The sequence below is a fragment of the Sciurus carolinensis genome, chromosome 5 (genome assembly GCF_902686445.1).
Source record: "Sciurus carolinensis chromosome 5, mSciCar1.2, whole genome shotgun sequence".
Lineage (NCBI taxonomy): Eukaryota > Metazoa > Chordata > Mammalia > Rodentia > Sciuridae > Sciurus > Sciurus carolinensis.
The window spans coordinates 151264102-151282752 of NC_062217.1; the positions used below are offsets into that span (position 1 = coordinate 151264102).

At 43.1% G+C, this 18651-nt stretch overlaps 2 protein-coding genes across 2 annotated transcripts; one reads left to right on the plus strand and one right to left on the minus strand.

Moving 5' to 3' along the window:
- Positions 1-1461: 1461 nt before the first annotated feature.
- On the minus strand, positions 1462-7096 carry LOC124985398 (steroid 17-alpha-hydroxylase/17,20 lyase). The gene is made up of 8 exons (XM_047554084.1): positions 6800-7096; positions 5314-5452; positions 4846-5075; positions 4128-4214; positions 3293-3508; positions 2858-3027; positions 2235-2338; positions 1462-1745 (listed from the first exon to the last, which is right to left on the minus strand). The coding sequence occupies exons 1-8, from the start codon at positions 7094-7096 to the stop codon at positions 1462-1464; spliced, it is 1527 nt and encodes a 508-aa protein (XP_047410040.1).
- Positions 7097-10772: 3676 nt separating this feature from the next.
- Borcs7 (BLOC-1 related complex subunit 7) lies at positions 10773-18651 on the plus strand. Its single transcript, XM_047552568.1, has 5 exons — positions 10773-10975; positions 16282-16344; positions 16440-16483; positions 17159-17179; positions 18151-18651. Exons 1-5 carry the CDS (start codon positions 10835-10837, stop codon positions 18200-18202), a joined length of 321 nt encoding a protein of 106 aa, XP_047408524.1. The 5' UTR covers positions 10773-10834; the 3' UTR covers positions 18203-18651.

An 18651-nucleotide genomic window follows, 5' to 3' on the forward strand; every position in this document is an offset into this window, starting at 1 on the left:
CCTTGGGGACCAAGACAGTATGGTGGGCTCAGTATGTGGGTTACAAAGCCAAATTTAGGAGGCACATGTAATAGTCTTTTTGGATCAAAGTAAATGATCTATTGCTCTACCTTCAATATATATCCTCAACCCTCCCACTCCTCACCATTCCTTTGCTGGGGCCAAAGTTCCAAGCCATCATTATGTAGCTTTCCCAAACCAGCACAGCAGCCTCCTTCCTCATGTTCTCCACTCCCACCACATCCCTTGGGACCATTCTCCACTCAGCAACTACGATGAGCATTTTTATTTTATTTTTTATTTTATTTTATTTTTATTTTTTATTTTTGCGGTGCTGGGGATTTGAACTCAGGGCCTTGGGCTTGCGAGGCAAGCACTCTACCGACTGAGCTATATCCCCAGCCCCGATGAGCATTTTTAAAATGCAAATCAAGCCAGGCATTTTGCATCCCTGTAATTCCAGTGGCTGGGGAGGTTGAGGCAGGAGGATATCAAGGTCAAAGTCAGCCTCAACAACTTAGTGAGGCCCTAAGCAACTCCATGAGACCCTGTCTCTCAACATATTTTTTAAAAAGGGAGGCTTAGTATGTGACTCAGTGGTTAAAAGCCCCTGGTTTCAATCCCCAATACAAAAAAAAAAAAAAAAAAAAAAAAAAAGCAAATCAGACTGTTCCACTTAAATGTTTTAAAACCTATCAGTGACTTCCTATCATATTGGAATATTGGAATAAAAACCTAAATTTTTACAGACTTGGTGGTGCACACCTATAATCCCAGTTACTCAGGAGGCTGAGGCAGGAGAATCCCAAGTTTTAGGCCAGCCTGGGCAACATAGCAAGACCCTATCTCAAAATAACATGAGCTGGGGATGTAACTCAGTGGTAAAGAGCTTGCACCAGTAGCACAAAGCAGAAACACTCCTCTCTCCTTTCAAAGCCTGCATGGGAGCTGGTCCTGCCTCCCACTAATCCTACTGGGGACCACTCTCCCCGTTCACTTGCCCTTTCCCACCTTTAGACCTTTTCACCTGCTTTACCTCAGCATGGATCCCTTTGCCTGATATTTCCCACCTCCCCAGGCCTCCTCTTTTAAGGTGGCCATTCCCTACCTTTGCCTTTCTCTTATCACACCACCTTCAAAGTTCTTACAAGTTTCTAAACTTCTTATGTATCTATTAACCTTCACTAGCATGTGAGCTTCATGAGACCAAGCAGTCTTGGCACATAGTGAATGGCACATAGTAGATGCTGGATAAAATTTTTTTGACAGAATGAGCAATGTATAAATGAGTGAGCCACTTCCCTCTGAAGAAAAACTTCGCTTTATGTATAACACCTGCCATTGTTGCAGGCCAGAAATAAAAGCAGAGTGGGCTGAGGGGAGGGAGGAATGGTGGGAGTAGCACCTCTAATTCTGTTGTGGGGTCACACAGGGTGGGGTCAGGAGAGTCAGGTATGCACTCTAGGTGCTAACCTCAGCCTGGGCCTCCTTCCAGGCCTGACGCACCTTGATCTTCACTTCAAAAGGATGGATCAGAAAGACCACCTTGGGGTCGCCCTCCAGGGAAGGTAGCTGCCCATTATCTGGCACCTCCAAGTCGAACCTCTGCAGCATCCAGGCCATGAGGAGAAAGAGCTCCTGGCGGGCCAGGAGCTCTCCTATACAGGCGCGGGGGCCAGCTCCAAAGGGTAAGTAGCTGAGCGAGGGTGAGATGAGCTGGCTCCCAGTTGGATCCAAGAAACGCTCTGTGGGCAAGGGGGAGGCATCAGCCAGGGGTGAGGCTTTGAAGAATCATGCTTCCGCCCCGACGGAAGGGAAGATGTGGCCCTGTCTGGGGACCTCCAGGCTGAAGAGAGATGAAGTCCTGCTTTCAGGTAGCCCTTCATGTGACGCCAAGGACATGAAATATTTAAGAATGATGGGGAGGAGGCAGTGTTAACAGATGAAAATGCCACCATCCAAGAGGAGGGGACAAGTTTAATGGGAGACAGATGCTTAGAGGACTTCTCAGAGCCTAGCAGTTAGTTGGAAGGAGAGTGTGGGAAACCCAGTCATAGTCTGGCAGTCTGCAGTAATGTGGGGGTGGTAACAGGTTCATGGAGATGGGATCAAGAGTTTTCCAGTAGCAAATTCGGCAGACAGGAAGAGAGGCTTGGGGGAAGGGGGACATGTAGAGCAGAGCCCAGGCTGGCTGTGTGATCTAGGGAGCATGACAGAATGGGACAGGGACTTACCTGGCATGAACTGGTCTGGCTGGTTCCACTCCTCCTCATTGTGATGCAGTGCCCACAAGTTGACGATCACCTGTGTGTCCTTGTCGATGGCATACTCACCAATGCTATTCCGAAGAGGGAGAGGAAAAGGGGGTCTGTGACGTTGCCCTTGTCTTCCCGCTCAGCCCCAAATCTCCATATCCCACCAACTTGGGGGAAAAGAACACTTTGCTCCCTCATTCCCAATCACCCATCTTTTCCTTAGTTTCTAACAGATCAAATCTGAATCAAGCCCTATCCTCCAGATAAGTACTTATGTGGTATGCACATATCTAATGCAACTGTTGGACTGGGTAGGAGCATAGAATTTCAGGGGCTTCATCCCAGCCCTCATGCATCCAGGGGCAACAGGCAGCTAGCTTCCTGGGAAATTAGGTGGGTCAGTGAATTAGTCAATGGGTGTCAGTGGGTGGTGGATCCACTGATCATAAGGGTCAGGGGTAGGACCATTGTTAGGAGTCAATGTTTAACTATAGGTCAACTAGCAGGCTGAGAGCAGGGCTAGGGGTGTGGATGGGGAACCAGGCTGGCAAGCAGAATTGGCTGCATCATAGGGCTAGGTGTCTTTGGGAGGGAAGGCACACCTGGAGTCAGTGTTAGCTTTGTGGGGTATGAGCATTGGGGCCACAGGCCTGATGCGAAGCACCTCTCGGATGGTAGCCTCCAGCATGAGGAGGTGACTCCTGTCACTGAAAGTTGGTGTACGGCTGAAACCTACATTCTGGTCAATCTCCTCCTGGATCTTCTTCTTCACCTAAGAGCCAAAGGGAGATGCACATGACCAGCATGCTTGAAACCTAATAGAAGCATGGACTTGGCAGAATCCAATGATCTCATCTTGTACAGCCCAGGTCCTGCATCCAGAGGATGAGGCAGATTTAAACTGGGGCCAGGGCCAGCACCTACTTGGGTGAAGGACAGGGCAACTGCTTGAGGGCATTGCCTCTCTCTCTGGGATGCAGAGGTCAGGCTGGCTGGTTCCAAGATGGATGGAAAGACAGTAGTGGGGACAAACTCACCTGAGGATTGTGTAGCAGGAAGGCCACAATCCATTGTAGCACAGAGACAGTGGTCTCCACACCAGCTCCAAAGATGTCCCCCAAGGTGGCAACAATGTGATTATCTGAAAGCATATTTGAATCCAGGTCTGGGCCACTGTTGTTATTCTCTGCATTCATCTTGGCTTGCATCAGGATGTCCAGCATGTTGGTGATACAATCACTGTTGAATTTCTCCTGAATTGGGGGATGTTGGGAGACTGATAAGGAAGAAGTTCCATCTGCAACACTCCTGCCGTATTCTATCCTAGACTACTGTAACAGGGCCCTTACGCTTAGAAGTGGAGTGGGGCTAGCAGGACCTATGTTTATGGAGGTAGGAGATAGCACTGTGCCTTCTTTAAATTTGGGGGGTAGACAGGTCCCATCTAAGATCCTGTTTAATTTATTACTTTACCACTTCCATTCATTAATTGGGTCAATTTGTATTGTGTACCTACTATGTGCTAGACTCTGCTAAGCTCTGAAGATCTAACAGTGTCCAAAATGTACCCCAGTCCTGTTCCCAGGACATTTTCAAACATACTCATACTTTTTCTTTCTTGCTTGCTTGCTTTTTTTTTTTGGTACTGGGAATTGAACCCAAGGGTGCTTTACTACTGAGCCATATCCCTAGCCCCTTTGTCTTTTATTTTGAGACAGGATCTTGCTAAGTTGCTTAGGGTCTCATTAGGTTGCTCAGGCTGGGCTTGAACTTGCAATCCTTCTGCCTCAGCCTCCTGAGACTTTGGGATTACAGGTGTGCACCAATATGCCTGGCCACTTCACTCATACTTTCATCTGCTCCGTCACCTACCTTGTGCTTTTTCAATATTTGATTCAGCACTGCATCTCGTACACCAACACACCTCTTTATCATTTCCAGGGTTTTACTGGGAAATATCTGGGAAGTAGAAAGAAATGTCAAATCCACTCCTCTTCCATTTTGCTTTTCCAGCTATGAGAATCCTTCTTGCAGATCCTAACTTTCTGTTTGAGGAGAATTCCCATTCTAACCCTACCTTCAGCCATAATGAAGGACAAGATGGGAACACAGAGTGGGCTCCTCAAGGACAACTCTAAAAAAAGGGAGGAGGATATGGTTTCCTCTTCCCTTTCCTCTTCTCAGTTCAAATATCAAACCCTGACTACTGTATGCTGAGCTCGTAGGACTAAGATAAACTTGAGTCTGAATATGGGGGCAAGTTCCTTAACCTAGTTAAGCCTATTTTCTCAGCTGCATAATGGGGATAATAAAACATACTTCCAAGAGACCTCAATGATTAATGCATAGAGAATGTTTAATACTGGCACATGATAATTAGAAAATAAATGAGAGCTGCTATCATGAGTATTAAGATTCATGATTTAAAAGGCAGATCCATTTGTATAGAGAAGAGGCCAAGGTTGTATGAGGCAGAGGTCACTGGCTGAGGGGGTCAGGAAATAGATGGTTCTGAACCTGGGCAGGAAAAAAAGAATCAGAAACACTGGGTTTGCTGGGATCTGAAGGTGTCATTTGGCTTCATTCTCACCTTCAACCAAGGGAATATGTCCACCAGACCTGCATTTTCCAGACCATCTATGATGCCTTTACTGAAGTTCATTATGATCCTCAACTCTGGATCCCCATTTTTGTAGGAGATGTTGAAGCAGATGACACAGATTACATTGAGTATGGCCATGAAGATAGGTAAGGACAAATTTATGACTTGTCCATGGTAGGTGGCCAGATGATCACACAATACACTGGCTTCCCGACATACTGAGGGGAGAGAGTGGTTTGAGGGTGGGGACTGCATTAGCACCCTGCCCCCCACCCCTCACACCAGTTCCCTTTTAGCCAGGGTGGGGCACAGATACCAAATAGCCACTAGATGGTAGTATTGGCTAAGAAAAGACTAAACTGAGCCATCTCTAACCCTTTCCTCCTCCCCAAACCTCTTTTCCCCACCAGCCCCTATGTGATCAGCTCCAGCCCCAGGCACCAGCCCCACACTCACTGATGTTCTCCAGCTTCTGGTCACCCTCCCTGAACAGGGCAAAGGTGCTCAGCACCAGCTTCCGGTGCAGCTGCCATTGAGTGTTGGAGTCAGCAAAGGCAATGCCCTTCCCCTGATCTGACAGGAGGCCCAGAGTCACCTTTGGAGAGTAGGCATGGTTATAGTTATTACTCACACACCACCTACCCACCCTTGCCCCAGCCCTCCTCCCACAACCCCTCTCCATTTCTGGGGGAGAAAGCAGGTAACTGGCCATGCTGACTCCCAAGTGGGTACATCCCTACTCTACTCCAGCATGACCATTAGGTCTTGATAGGACAATCTCTAAGGCCCTCTACTCCCAGTTCCATAAGGGACAGTATAGTGAGGACAAAGAGAATGCAGGTATCCTGAGGTTCAGTTTACTAATAGGGTGACCTCTTGGTCTCTCGTATCCAGGGTGAAATGGCTGTGGATAGGATGAGTTCTCTGAATTGGACCTGTCCTGGGGGCAGGGAGCAGGGACACAGGGCTGGCCAGACCTCTGCCTTTCCTGGGCTCTGGGTGCTACTGAAGCACCACTGTCTCGTTTTTGTTTACCTTTCCACCGCAAAACTGAACACCCAACCTCAAGTTCATATCTGGAGAGTGCAGATGTTTTGCCCACCCAGAATGGACTCGAACCAAGCTGCCCCCTTCCAACGGCACTCCAAAAAACACAAGGGACCCAAATCTCCCTCTTCTATCCCCTGACCCCCAAGCCCCACCCAACTAGCCTCCTCCATCCTCTTTTAACACTGCAGAGAATTCCAGCAGAGGTGGGAGCCAGGTAGTTAATCAGCTGATCTGTCTGAATGGTCTAAGGAAAAATGAGCCCACCTTGGCCTGATCAAAGCCAAGAGGCTGGGGGTATTCATGGGAGTAATTAGGACCAGGGTATTGGGATGGGGGCACTGGGAGTGTTTCTGAGATGACTATCCCCAACAGTAAGCTCAGTGGGATCAGAGCAGCCCTGAAATGCTATTGTAGGTTAGTTACCCACCCCCATGAGCTGGAGCAATGGGGATAGTTCCAAGAAATAGCAGTCTCATCCACCCAGGAGTCAGCCTGCTTCTGCCCAGTACCTCCCCAAAGAGGAAGGAATCACTGTCCCTTTTCCACGAAAAGTAACATTAACATTGACTATTTATTGAGCACTTCTGTGCTGGGGCCAGACTAGGTACTTTGTATAACCTTAAATTAGGGCCAGAGAGATTATCATCTAGTTCAGGGGTGAAGTGAGCGGGGTGACGGCTCCATGACCCCTCAGGACAACATACCCAACCCACTCTACTCCTGGGCAGCCCATTTCGGAGGACTTCCTTTAATTCTTCCTACCTAATTTAGAGGCTAGGTGGCTTTGAGAAGTCCCTCCCTTATCATCCCCCGACTAGTCTGATTTTGCAAGAATATTAAGAACTGCACAACCCCATGGAGTGGGGAGGGAAGAGGAATGGACACTGCTTACCACAGGGGGCCGCCCGGAGAATTCCTTGCCCTTCTTGACAAGCACCTCCTTGGCTAGCTGGTGGTTGCCAATAATCACTGTAGTCTTGGAGCCCAAACGACAGGAATAGATGGGCCCATATTTTTTCTGCAGCTTGAAAAAGTTGACGTGCTTGTGGCCATGTCTGGGGAGGAACGGCAGGCTGCCCACCAGGGGCAGGTATGGGAGGCTCTTGGGATACTTGGCACCAGGGACCCTAACCTTGGGCCAAAAGACACAGGTTAGGATGAGCAGCAGAAGAGCCACAAGCTCCCACATGGTGGCCAGGAGCTGGCAGGCAGGAAGGATAGCTGGGGCAGGAGAAGCTGTAGCAACTTTAGGGTGCCAAGAGGCCTTTTTAAGGGCTTCTCTGATCTTCACCTTGAAATTATGTTATCTCTTGGCTTGTGAAAGTTTATCCTGGAGCTGAGCCAGGCCTGACCTCTTTCCAAGAACTAGGATATGAGGAGGAGTGGAGGTCTCTTCAAGGGCTGGCTCAACTTGAGGGCAAACCCATGGAGGAGGAGCTGGATAAGGGCAGGACAGCTGGTCTCCCTGGAACTTTTTAGCCATGGATAACCCCAGAGTACACCAGAGGCAAATGGTATCTGAGTTAGCAATCAAGGTTTGAGACTTTATTGGACAGATAACAATGTCAGCAGAATTGCAACTCACCGGGCCTGTCAAAGATAATTCATCCAGTCTTATCATTCAATAGCAGAGAAAAGTGAGGTCAGTTTAAAGACACGTAAGATAGTGATGGCAAAGACCCACATGTCCTAATTCCTGGGTGATTGCTCTTTCCAGAGGCATTGATGCACAGGCATTGAGAGCACCAGCCCACAGTCTTTAAAAATAAGGAAATTCTGTCATTTGCAACATGGATGAGCCTGGAGCACAGTATGTAAGATGTTAGAAGCAGAAAGACAAATGTCATCTGTTCTCATTCACATTTGGAAGTTAAAAAAATTGATATAATAGATGTAGAGAGTAGAATAGTGTGTAGTCTGGGGAGGATAGGAAGGAAGATCAGAAGAGTTGGTTATCAAGTATGAAAATATAAGAAATAAACTTGAGTGTTCTATAACAACAACAAAAGCACCAACCCAAGAGCCAGACAAGTTTGGATTCAATTCCAGCTTGGTCACTTTTTAGCTTTTTTGGGTGAGTTACTTAACCTCTTTTGAAAAAATTGCTTTTATTATGTGTGTGCATATATTTTTTAATTAATTTTCTGTGTTTTAGTTTTTTTCATGCTAGGGATTGAACCTAGGGCCTCACACATACTAGGCAAGTGCTCTGCCCCTGAGCAACATCTCCAACCCTCTATTACATTATTTTTAATGGTTGAATTCTATTACATATATAACAAGTGTATACCATACCTAATTTAACTGATCCTGTTTTGTACTGGACATTTAGGTTGTTTCCAATTTTGTCTTTATTGTTGACATAAACAACTTTAAGGAAGAGACTTGGAGTGAAATCTTTGTGCACACCATTAATATTTTTTTTAGGAGAGAATCCTAAAAGTAGAGCTATTCATCGAAGGCTCTGTGTGCATATTTTAAAGACGTGTGACAAATACTTCTGAATTGCATTTTATTAATAGATTTCTTGGTATTCAACCATTCCTAGAACAATATTAACTTTTCTAGTGTCTTCATTTAGCACAGAACTGAATTCTCCTGTGATTTACTTGGGCTTTCATTTTCTTTTGCATCTCTGGTCATATGCAAAACTGGATTGTAGTCTTCTTATTTGTGCATTGCCAAGTTTTGGTAATATGATTTTGCTAGTTTATAAAGTTATCTGAGAAACTATCAATCTTTTTCTATGTCCTATATATAAATATTATGAAAAGCTGGGTATGGTGGTGCCTGTCTATAATCCCAGTGACTCAGGAGGCTGAGGCAGGATGACAGCAAGTTCAAAGTCAGCCTCAGCAACTTAGCAAGGCCCTAAGCAACTTGGAAAGACTGTCTCAAAATAAAAGATAAAAAGGTCTGGGGATGTTTCTCAGTGGTTAAGCGCCCCTGGGTTCAATCCCCTGTATGCCCCCGCCCCTCCAAAAAAGATTAAATATCGTGAGAATTACTCATTCTTTGAGGCTGTAAGGAAGGGTGGCATGAGAACAATCAGTCCCAGTACCTTTGGGGGGATATAAATCTCTAATGAAAATGTCCTGTTTCTTCAATACTTACTGGTCATCTCAACTCTTCTGAATCTACCTGAGTCAGTTTTGATAATTATATATTTCTTAAAATTTTGCATTTTCTATCTTCACTTGTCAGGAGTTTATTAATCTTTTCAAAGACTCTCCTTTTGGATTTATTCACCAAGATTGGTTGTTGTGGTTTTGTTTTGTTCTCAATGTTGATCATATACTTGCTATAGTATAATCTGGAATGTTCTCCAAAGGCTCATGTGTTAAAGGTTTGATCCTCAGCCTGTGGCAGTACTAGGAGATGGTAGAACCCTTAAGAGGTGAGGCCTGGGCTGGGGTTATGGCTCAGCTGTAGAGTGCTTGCCTAGTGCATGTGAGGCACTGGGTTTGATCCTCAGCACCATATAAAGATAAATAAATAATAATAAAAAAAAAGGTATCCACCTACAATTAAAAATTTTTTTTTAAAAGAGGTGGGGCCTCTTTTTTAATGGGAGATCTCCTGATCCTTGGAAGTATGCCCTTGAAGGGGATAATGGGATCCCGACTCTTTCCTCTTTCTCATTCTATGATGTGAGTAGCTTTACTTGGTCATGTGCTGTCTCTTGTGTACACCTGCCATGATGTACTGCTTCACCACAGGCTCAAAAGCAATGAGGTCAACTCTTCACAGACTGAAATCTCCAAAACTGGGGGTCAAAGTAACTTTTCCTCTTTACAAGTTGATTATATCAGGTATTTTGTTACAGTGATGGAAAGTTAACTAATACAATGATCCGTGTAAAACATTCTGTGTAGCTTTAGTGTATCATTTAGACTGAAAACTTTATTAATGCCACTATACTTACATTCCTGTTTTCCTTGTTCCTTGTCTGAAACATAAACTTCATTTTCTGCTAGAGCTGAACCGCTGACTTGGTAACTCCATTTTGAGGTGTACACAACAGAATGTGTGCATATGTTCACCAAAAGGCAGGTTCAGGCTGGGGATGTAGCTCAGTGGTAGAACACTTTGCCTAGCATATGGGAAGCCCTAACTTTGATCCCTAAAACTGGAAAAACAAGTGTTCACATCAGTACTATTTGTAATATTCCAAAACTAGAAAACAACCCACATATTTATGATTTATAGAATGGATAAACTGTCAAATATCATCTACAGCAGAATACATGAAGAAGCCAGACAGGTAAGAATGTAGTGTATCATTTTATTTATATAAAACTTAAAAACATAAAACCAATTCATGGTTACATAAGTCAAGTGCTTAAAATGGGGGCGGTGGCACACACCTGTAATCCCAGCCACTGGGAAGGCGAGGCAGGAGGATTGCAAGTTCAAGGCTAGCCTGGGCAACTTAGTGAGACTGTAAAATAAAAAATAAAAAGGGCAGGGGTTGTAGTTCAGTGGTAGAGTGGACAAGGTTCAATCCCCAGTACCAACAACAACAACACAAATAACTGAACTGAAATGATCTTAATTCATTTTCATAACCCTTTGGTGACTTCAACATTATTTCTGTTTTATTAAAGAGGAGTAGAAGACAGCAGTGGAGCCATTTGCAACTGCTAACTGGTCGACTTGAGACTGTAATTCAGGCCTTCTGATTCTAAACCATCAATTTTACTAAAGTCATCCGCCATCTCCTTGCTTGAGCCGTGTTTTCGTGTTTTCCTTAAGCTGTCAGTTTGAGTATTTTAAATGAGTTTAGTTAGCGACAACCGCTAGGCGCATGCGTCTCTTCCTTTTCTCGAAATAGGGTGGAGGGGAAACGCCTCCTCTGTGCCTTGCGCTTGCCTCTTTTGGCCCCGGCGACTCGCCATCGTACGCGCGGAGGCATTCGCAAGTTGATATGATGGCGACTGGGACCCCGGATTCGCAAGCACGATTTGGTCAGTCAGTCAAGGGGCTTCTCACCGAGAAGGTGAACACCTGTGGTACCGACGTGATCGCGCTCACCAAGCAAGTGCTGAAGGGGTCCCGCAGCTCCGAGGTGAGCTTGGAGTGGACGCTGCCGGCCCAGCACCCCGGAACGGGCAGTCTTGCGTAGCTGTGGAAGGGCGCCGCCTTGCAGCCTGGGGCGTGTAGGCTATGAACTGATCGCCGGGGGCGGGGCTGGTCCTTGTAGGGCGCGTGTTGCATTCTGGGGTGTGTAGTCTCTGGGCTTGAAGGGACGATAAGTGTGATGGGAATCTGCTCTTTTAAAATAGTCCTTAATTGTACTTGGGGTTGTCCCTAGTGAAGATAGGTCCCATTCGGTCCCGAAATTTGTATATCAATATCCCAGATTCCTTCCACACTTTTGTGTATTGCCTATGAATTTATTCCCTTCTAATTTGTCTCTTTGACCACATTCTTGGTTTTCTGGGTTTTGTTTTGTTTTAGAATAGCTTTCTCCTTTGCCTGTTTTTTTCTCTCTCCATCTTCTGGCTGGTTGCATGAATGGAATTATTTGATGACTTTTCTCACTAAAAAGCTTTATTTATGTACACTCCGCCTCTCCCCCAAGCAGACTTATGTATTGAACTAGATATTCACCCAGGAGAAATGAAAATATGTGTCCCCATGGGCTGGTGAATGGATGATGAAATGGGTCCAGTGACCCAGCCACTCCACTCATAGGTATTTATTCAAGAGAAGTGAAAACATAAGCCCATCATTTTGTTTTCTTTTTTGTCCATATTTTGTTCATCATTTTGTTAGATAAAACAACCACACATTTAACGTGGCTGATTTCCAGTTTTCTGCCTTCTTTAAAATGTGTGTGTGTGTGTGTGTGTGTGTGTATGTGTGTGTGTATTAGGGATGGAACCCAGGGCCTCAGGCATGCTAGGCAAGCACTCTACCACTGAACTACATCAGCAGTCCAAATGTTATGCCCTTAGCTTTATTGAAAATGGTTACAAAAACCCAGCCTACCAACAAACAAAACAACTATATGAGGAGGTGGTTATTTAATTCCTTCTGTTTTTCATGACTTTTAGGTTCCTTTTCTTTTTGTTATTTTTTTTTTTTGGAAAATTGTGCGTGTGTGTATGTGTATACACACAAATTCATATAATTTGGTATAAATTGTCTTGAATTGTTTTGTGGGGAGAAACATAGCATAGATATGTATAGGACTGGGGATGTGGCTCAGTGGTAGAGCACTTGCCTAGCATGTGTGAGGCCTTGGGTTTGATCCCCAGCACCACAAAAATAAAAATATGTATAAAACTAAGCATTGATGATGTTCATAGTTTACCATAGCTCTTATTGAAAATCAAAATAAACATATATTGAGCATTTTCTTTTTTCTTAAAAATTTTTAGATGTTGATAGGCCTTTATTTTATTCATTTATTTATATGTGGTGCTGAGAATAAAACCCAGTGCCTCATACTTGCTAGGCAGGTGCTCTACCACTGAGCCACAACACCAGTCCTTTGAGCATTTTCTATGTGCTGGACACTGCTGTGTTTTAATTAACTTAAATCATTAAGATATTATATTGATTTTAAAGATATAATTAAATTACTGAAAAAGGGGGTATTTTTCTTCTTTATCTCTCCTAGAGATACAGAGAAGATTTTAAATTGTCCTGGGTCATACTAATGAGAATTCAAACCCGGGCAGAGTGGTCCTAGGCTCACACTCTTGGATACTACCTTTCGTATTATTAGCTGAATTAAGTGACCAAAAGTCACCGTGCCGTCATTGACTGCCCTCATATGGCTTGCTCCTTTGCATTCTTCACCCTTATGTATTTTTGACATGGGCTTCTTTTATAGGATATTTAGATTGGTGTTCATAAATTAAATGGTGTGGATTGATTAAAATCAATACAGCTTTCTGGGACAGGATTAACAAACACATCATCTCTCAATCCTTTGAACTTTGTACTGAATCTCATGCATGACACTTATACCATGTTGCCTTTTCTGTACTTTTACCATTTCTTTTACTAGCCTGTGAGATTATTGGAGTGTCTTTCTGAATTTTAGTCCCTTCTAATCCATAGAGCATTGCTTCAGCAGTCTCCACATAGCTATTTTAATTGACAGTTTGCATGTGTAAAACACTCATTCCACAGCATTCGTTTAACAAATATTTATTAACAAATAGTTCCTGCTCTATGCCAGGAGCTGTTCTAGGAGCAAGGAATAAACAAAATGAAATCCCTATGCTTAGAAAGCTTACGTTTTAGTGAAGAGACAGACAGTAAACGAAATGCACAAAAATCAAGAGGTGGTCGATGCTATGAACCAAACTAAACCTGAGAATAGAAAGTGATGGAAGGGTTTACCGTCAAAGGTGTGGTCAGGAAAGGGCCTCTGGGGAGGTGACACATGAGCAGACAATGGAATTAAGCGTGGGAGTAAGCCACGTGGATATCTGGAGCAAAATGGCCAATGCAGAGGCCTTGAGGTGACAGTGTATATGAGGAATGCAGGGAGGCCAGTGTGCCAAGAGCAGAAAGTGAGGAAATGTGTGCCCATTTATGCCCACGGCTTAGGAGTGCTTGTCACTAACAGGCTATTCTCTTGCACACCTGCCCTATCCATTTGAGTCATGTGCTTAGTGAGGAGCCATTGTGTTTTTTTCTAAACCTGTGTGTGTCCCTTACACTTGTTATTGCAGATACATAATTGAATGTAATCATATGGAAAGTGAGAAAAGATGAGTGAAAAAAAAAATAGAGCTGTTGTTGTGAAAACTAAGATGAAGAATCAGAAACACTTGTTGAAGATGAGTCGCTAAAACAAACTTATTGAGTTTGGTAAAATGGCAAAAGCCTGGGAGAAAAATGTGTAGATTCTAAAAAGATTCTGTGCTCAGATTGTTTTGCAATTGTTTATTCAAGATGTTCCATTTTAAAGAAGGCAAAAGCTGGAAGTCTTAGATGATACGTGTGTGGTTGGTTTATGTAAGAAAATGCTGCGGAATGCTAGTGAGTACATGTGTCATCAAGGAAAAGGCCTTGGTCCCACATTGCAACAGCCCCTGCATTCCAGGCAGTTGCACGTTCCATCACATCTATCTCCTAAATGTTTCTCAATTCCCCCTTTTTCACATTATCATTTCCGTGTTCATTGTTTGTCTGAAGCCCTGTCATGTCCTCCTAACCATTCTCTCTGCCTATATCCTCCTGCCCCCAGTCCATTCTGCTTACCTTACTGCTAAAACAGTAAATCTAATAATGCCATTTTTCTGAAAAAATTACATGTAAGATGAGTTCTAAATCATCTTCGCTCAATGGTAGAGTACTTGCCTAGCATGGGCAAGGTCCTGGGTTCAATCCCCAGCACTGAAAAAAATAAAAAATAGTGGCCACAGGAGTGGAACATACATTTTCTTTTTTTTTTCTTTGTGGTGCTGGGGATTGAATCCAGGGCCCTTGCTTGTGAAGCCAGCACTCTACCAACTGCACTATATCTGCTGCCTACATTTTCATACATTATTGGTGGGAATGCAAAATGGCACAACCCTAATAAGAGGGGAATTTGATAATATGTAGCAAAACTATATATAATAATCATGATTCTATGAGTCTGTCCCAAAGGAAAGCTAGCAAAATTTCAGATATATAAGAGTTTTTTTTAGCACTGCTTATAATGGCAAAAGACTGGAAACAACTCCAAAGGCCACCAAGAGAGGACTGGTTGAATAATCTGACACATCTATATAGTGCGGTTGTAAAAGACTGAAGGAGATTCAGTATATGCTGCTGCAGATCAGTCTGAGGGTTGTACTCTGAAAAGAAAGCAGCAAGGTGTGGAAGAATACATAGTGGGAGGGGGAGAAAACATGTAGTTGGCTCTCTGTATCTGTAGGTTCAGTGTCCACAGGTTTAACCAACTGCAGATTGAAAATATAGTTACCACTGTGATTGCTGTGTCTGTACTGAACATGTGCAGATGTTTCTTTCCTTGTAATTATTCCCTAAACAATACTGTGTAACTGTTCTACATAGCATTTACATTGTATTATGTATTATAAATAATCTGGAGATGATTTAAAGGGTACAGGAGGATGTGTGTAGATTCTGTGCAAATATTGTGGCATTTTAAATAATGAACTTGAGCATCTACAGAGTTTGGTATCCACAGAGGTCCTGCAAGCAATAATCTGCAGATGCCAAGGGACAACTGTACAGGTGTCCATTGTTTTAAAATGGAACAATGGAAAGATAAACCAAAAACTAATAAAAACAGCCATGCATGGAGGAGAGAGAAGAGGGAGGGGAAGGGGCACAGATGGAAGGTTTTATTTTTTTGTTCAGACTTTAGAAACACATAAAGATTTATTAATTTTAAAACTTAAACTGAATAGAAAAATAAATAAATAAAAGTCTTCCAGGGGAAGGAATCTGAGAACTGCAGCAATGCTAATGTTCCTGGTTAATTTGAAATCATCAGCCCCATTTTCACCAGACTCTGTCTGACCTAGGGGAACAGGGAAGGACTGATAGGATGCACTTAACATCTTTGCAGGGCTGGACCTAGGAATACCAGGAGCAGGGTACACCATGAGACCAGAAATCTTAGTTGATCTCTGCAGGCCTCTCAGTGCATCTCAATTAGCTTTGCCATGACCTTAGGCCATCCAGCTGAGGCTGAGCTCAGCTTTTCTCTCTTGGTCTCAGGACCCAGCTATCAGTGAACTTGTTTAAATGTGCCTCCACATTTCTCCTTGCTTTTCTTCTCCAACCCCATCTGGCCATCTTCCATGTGATGGTTCCCACTCTACGCCTAGAGCTTCTTTTCAGCACCGCCCCCCATTCTATTTATTTCCTTCCTTCCTTCTCTTCTTTCTTTTTGGTGGTGCTGGCCTTGTACGTGTTGAGTAAGATTCCAACACTGAGTAGCATTTCTAGACAGCTCCATTTCCCCTGCCCTTTCCAGCCCAGCCTCAACTCCTGCTACTTCACTACTCTCAAACTATCCCAAATTCCCAGTCTGCCTTTAAAGCATCAGAAGTCAGATTCTCTCACTGGACTTGTGGAGCCAAAGGTTTTGTTGCCAATGTCTCTTGGCATTTGATGAATAAGCTATGCAGAATGTGGTCCTGGAGCACTCGGTTTCTCAGGCGGTGGCTTTTGGAACAGATGTCAAGCCCATGCTACAACTGCCACAGTGCCAATGAAATGACTTTTCAATATGAACAAATGGAAAGTTATTCTCCATTACATTTTGAGCATTTTTGGTTGAGCCCAGTGAAGGAGGGCAGGAGGGGGAGTATGGTGGTGGAACAGCTGCACTGAGAAAATTGCAGGAAGTTTGGAAATTTTGATTATTACCATTTTATTCTTGTCTTCCAGCTGCTAGGTCAGGCAGCTCGAAACATGGTACTACAGGAAGATGCCATCTTGCACTCCGAAGATGTAAGAAACAGTTTCTTCTATGATTTGGGTTTAGATATATAGTTTGTATGGCTATCAGGAAGTGGAATGTTCTGCTTCTCTCTCTTTTTATGCAGAGTTTAAGGAAAATGGCAATAATAACAACCCACCTTCAGTACCAGTGAGTATTCCCTTTCCAGCAACTGCTTGCTGCAAAATCACCTATAGCCTGCTTTCATTGCTTCTGTGCTTCAGCACATTTTCCCTGTGGATTCAGGGTTGAGAGTGAAGGTGAAGTTGGTCAAGGGTGAAATTCCTCTGTGGAGAGATGCCTGAAATTTCAGAAGGTGAGGTAGAGGGTGAGATCAGGAGCTTGGGCCACCTTTTATGAACCTTCCTCTGTTAATATGAGGACTCAGGGAGATCCTATAATGTCAGAGCCCATGCCAGAACTGTGCTGGCACTGTGCTTGGCAACTGGTATTTGTCAACTGTGTCCAGTGTCTCTCCTGTTGTAACTGCTCCTTCACCAGGGAATCAAATGTACTGGGAATCTGTGTCCTATACTCCACATGTCACATGGAGCCAGTTACTAAATATGAGCCATTCTTCTGGTTTATTAGACCACTCCCTCACTCTGGGGAGTACTGTTACCTCTTTAGTTTAGAATCCATCTTTTAAGCAGTTCTGCACTCAGATAAGAATCCCTTATAATAATCTTTAGAGAGGATGGACAGAAATACAGAGTGTGACATAGCTGGAAATTTGTTCTGCCTTTATATATTTGGCCATAAATAACTTCTATTAGTTCACCAGGTTTTCTTATGTTTATTTTCCTCTTTCATTTTCTGATTTAGGCAAGAAGCTATTCAGAAAAAGTAAGTAATCTCAAAAGTAGGGGAGTGGGGAAACCAATTAAAGCAGGCTGGGGAATTATACTGCTTTACCCTGGTTGATATATGCCCTTAAATTGACATGCTCTGGGATGGCTCATTTAGGACTTAAAGATCACAGTGTAAATCACTGGTGTGATGGTACATATCTGAGGCCAGATGTGGCAGTTGAGTGAGAACCTAAGCAATTTAGCAAGATCCTGTCTTAAAATAAAAAATGAAAAAGGGCTAGGAATGTAGCTCCATGGTAAAGTGCCCCTGGGTTCAATCCCTAGTACTAAAAAAATGAAAAACAAAACAACAACAACAACAACAAAATAACCATTATATTTCAGGGCTGGGGATATAGCTTAGTGGTAGAACACTTGCCTAGCATGTGTGAGACCCTGGGTTCAATCCCTAATTAAACTTCAAACAACAACAGAAAGAACACAGAATATTTCAAAGGCATACAATAACTCAATTCAGTGCCAGTAAGGGCTTTCTAAAAGTTACATGATATAGAAACCAACCTTAAGGAATTAAAAAAACCCTTTTACATTGGTAATATTCATTAAGTTAAATAAAAGTGCTAAAGTCATTTAATAGATTGGCTCTTTAATTGTTTGTGTGATATTGGAGATTGAAAACAGGGTCTCCTTTGTGCTAGGCAAGTGCTCTGCTTCTGACCTACATCCCTATCCTTTTTTATTTTATTTTGAGACAGCGTCTTGCTAAGTTACTTAAGTTCACCTTGACCTTGTGATCCTCCTGCCTCAGCCTTCTAAGTAGCTGGGACTATAGGTGCATGTCACTGTGTCTAGTTTATAAATTAAACACTTCTGGGACCCAAGGGGACCAATATGAATTTTTATTTATCTGTAACAATATTTATGCATTAAAGAATAAATAGATTGTACAAAGTAATATCTTTATTGCTCATTTCAGATAAGCCCTTTCTCTATTCTAATTTCTAGTGTTGAACAGTCATCAGATCTACAGGACCAGTTGAATCATCTGTTAAAATAGAATGTCATAAAGAGGGGAACAGCACTTCTTTGCCTGATGTTGAGGATTATCTTATACAACTGTTGGGCTGTGGGTTTGATTTTCCATTTCATCTCCAAGTTGTATTAGAAAAAATTTCGTGTTGATGTATGGTTTCTCCTGAAAAGAAGCTAGGTGGCAGAAAACTTCTATTGTGAACCATGAGAATAATTAATATTTTTTTTAGATCATTTAGGATACATTTTCATTTAATAAATATTGATGGGTAATGGGTAATGATAGGTAAAACCTATTATTTTCTTTTTTAATAACTTGGAGGAGATACTTATTTTATTGTAGCAAATTCCTAAATGAAAATTAGGCAGATGGTAATCATATCTGGCCAGCTGTAGCCTCTTTCCTTGACCTGCATTCCTAGGGTTGCTTTGTTGTTGTGAATCTTGATTAAATGACCTTGGTTCATTTTGTAA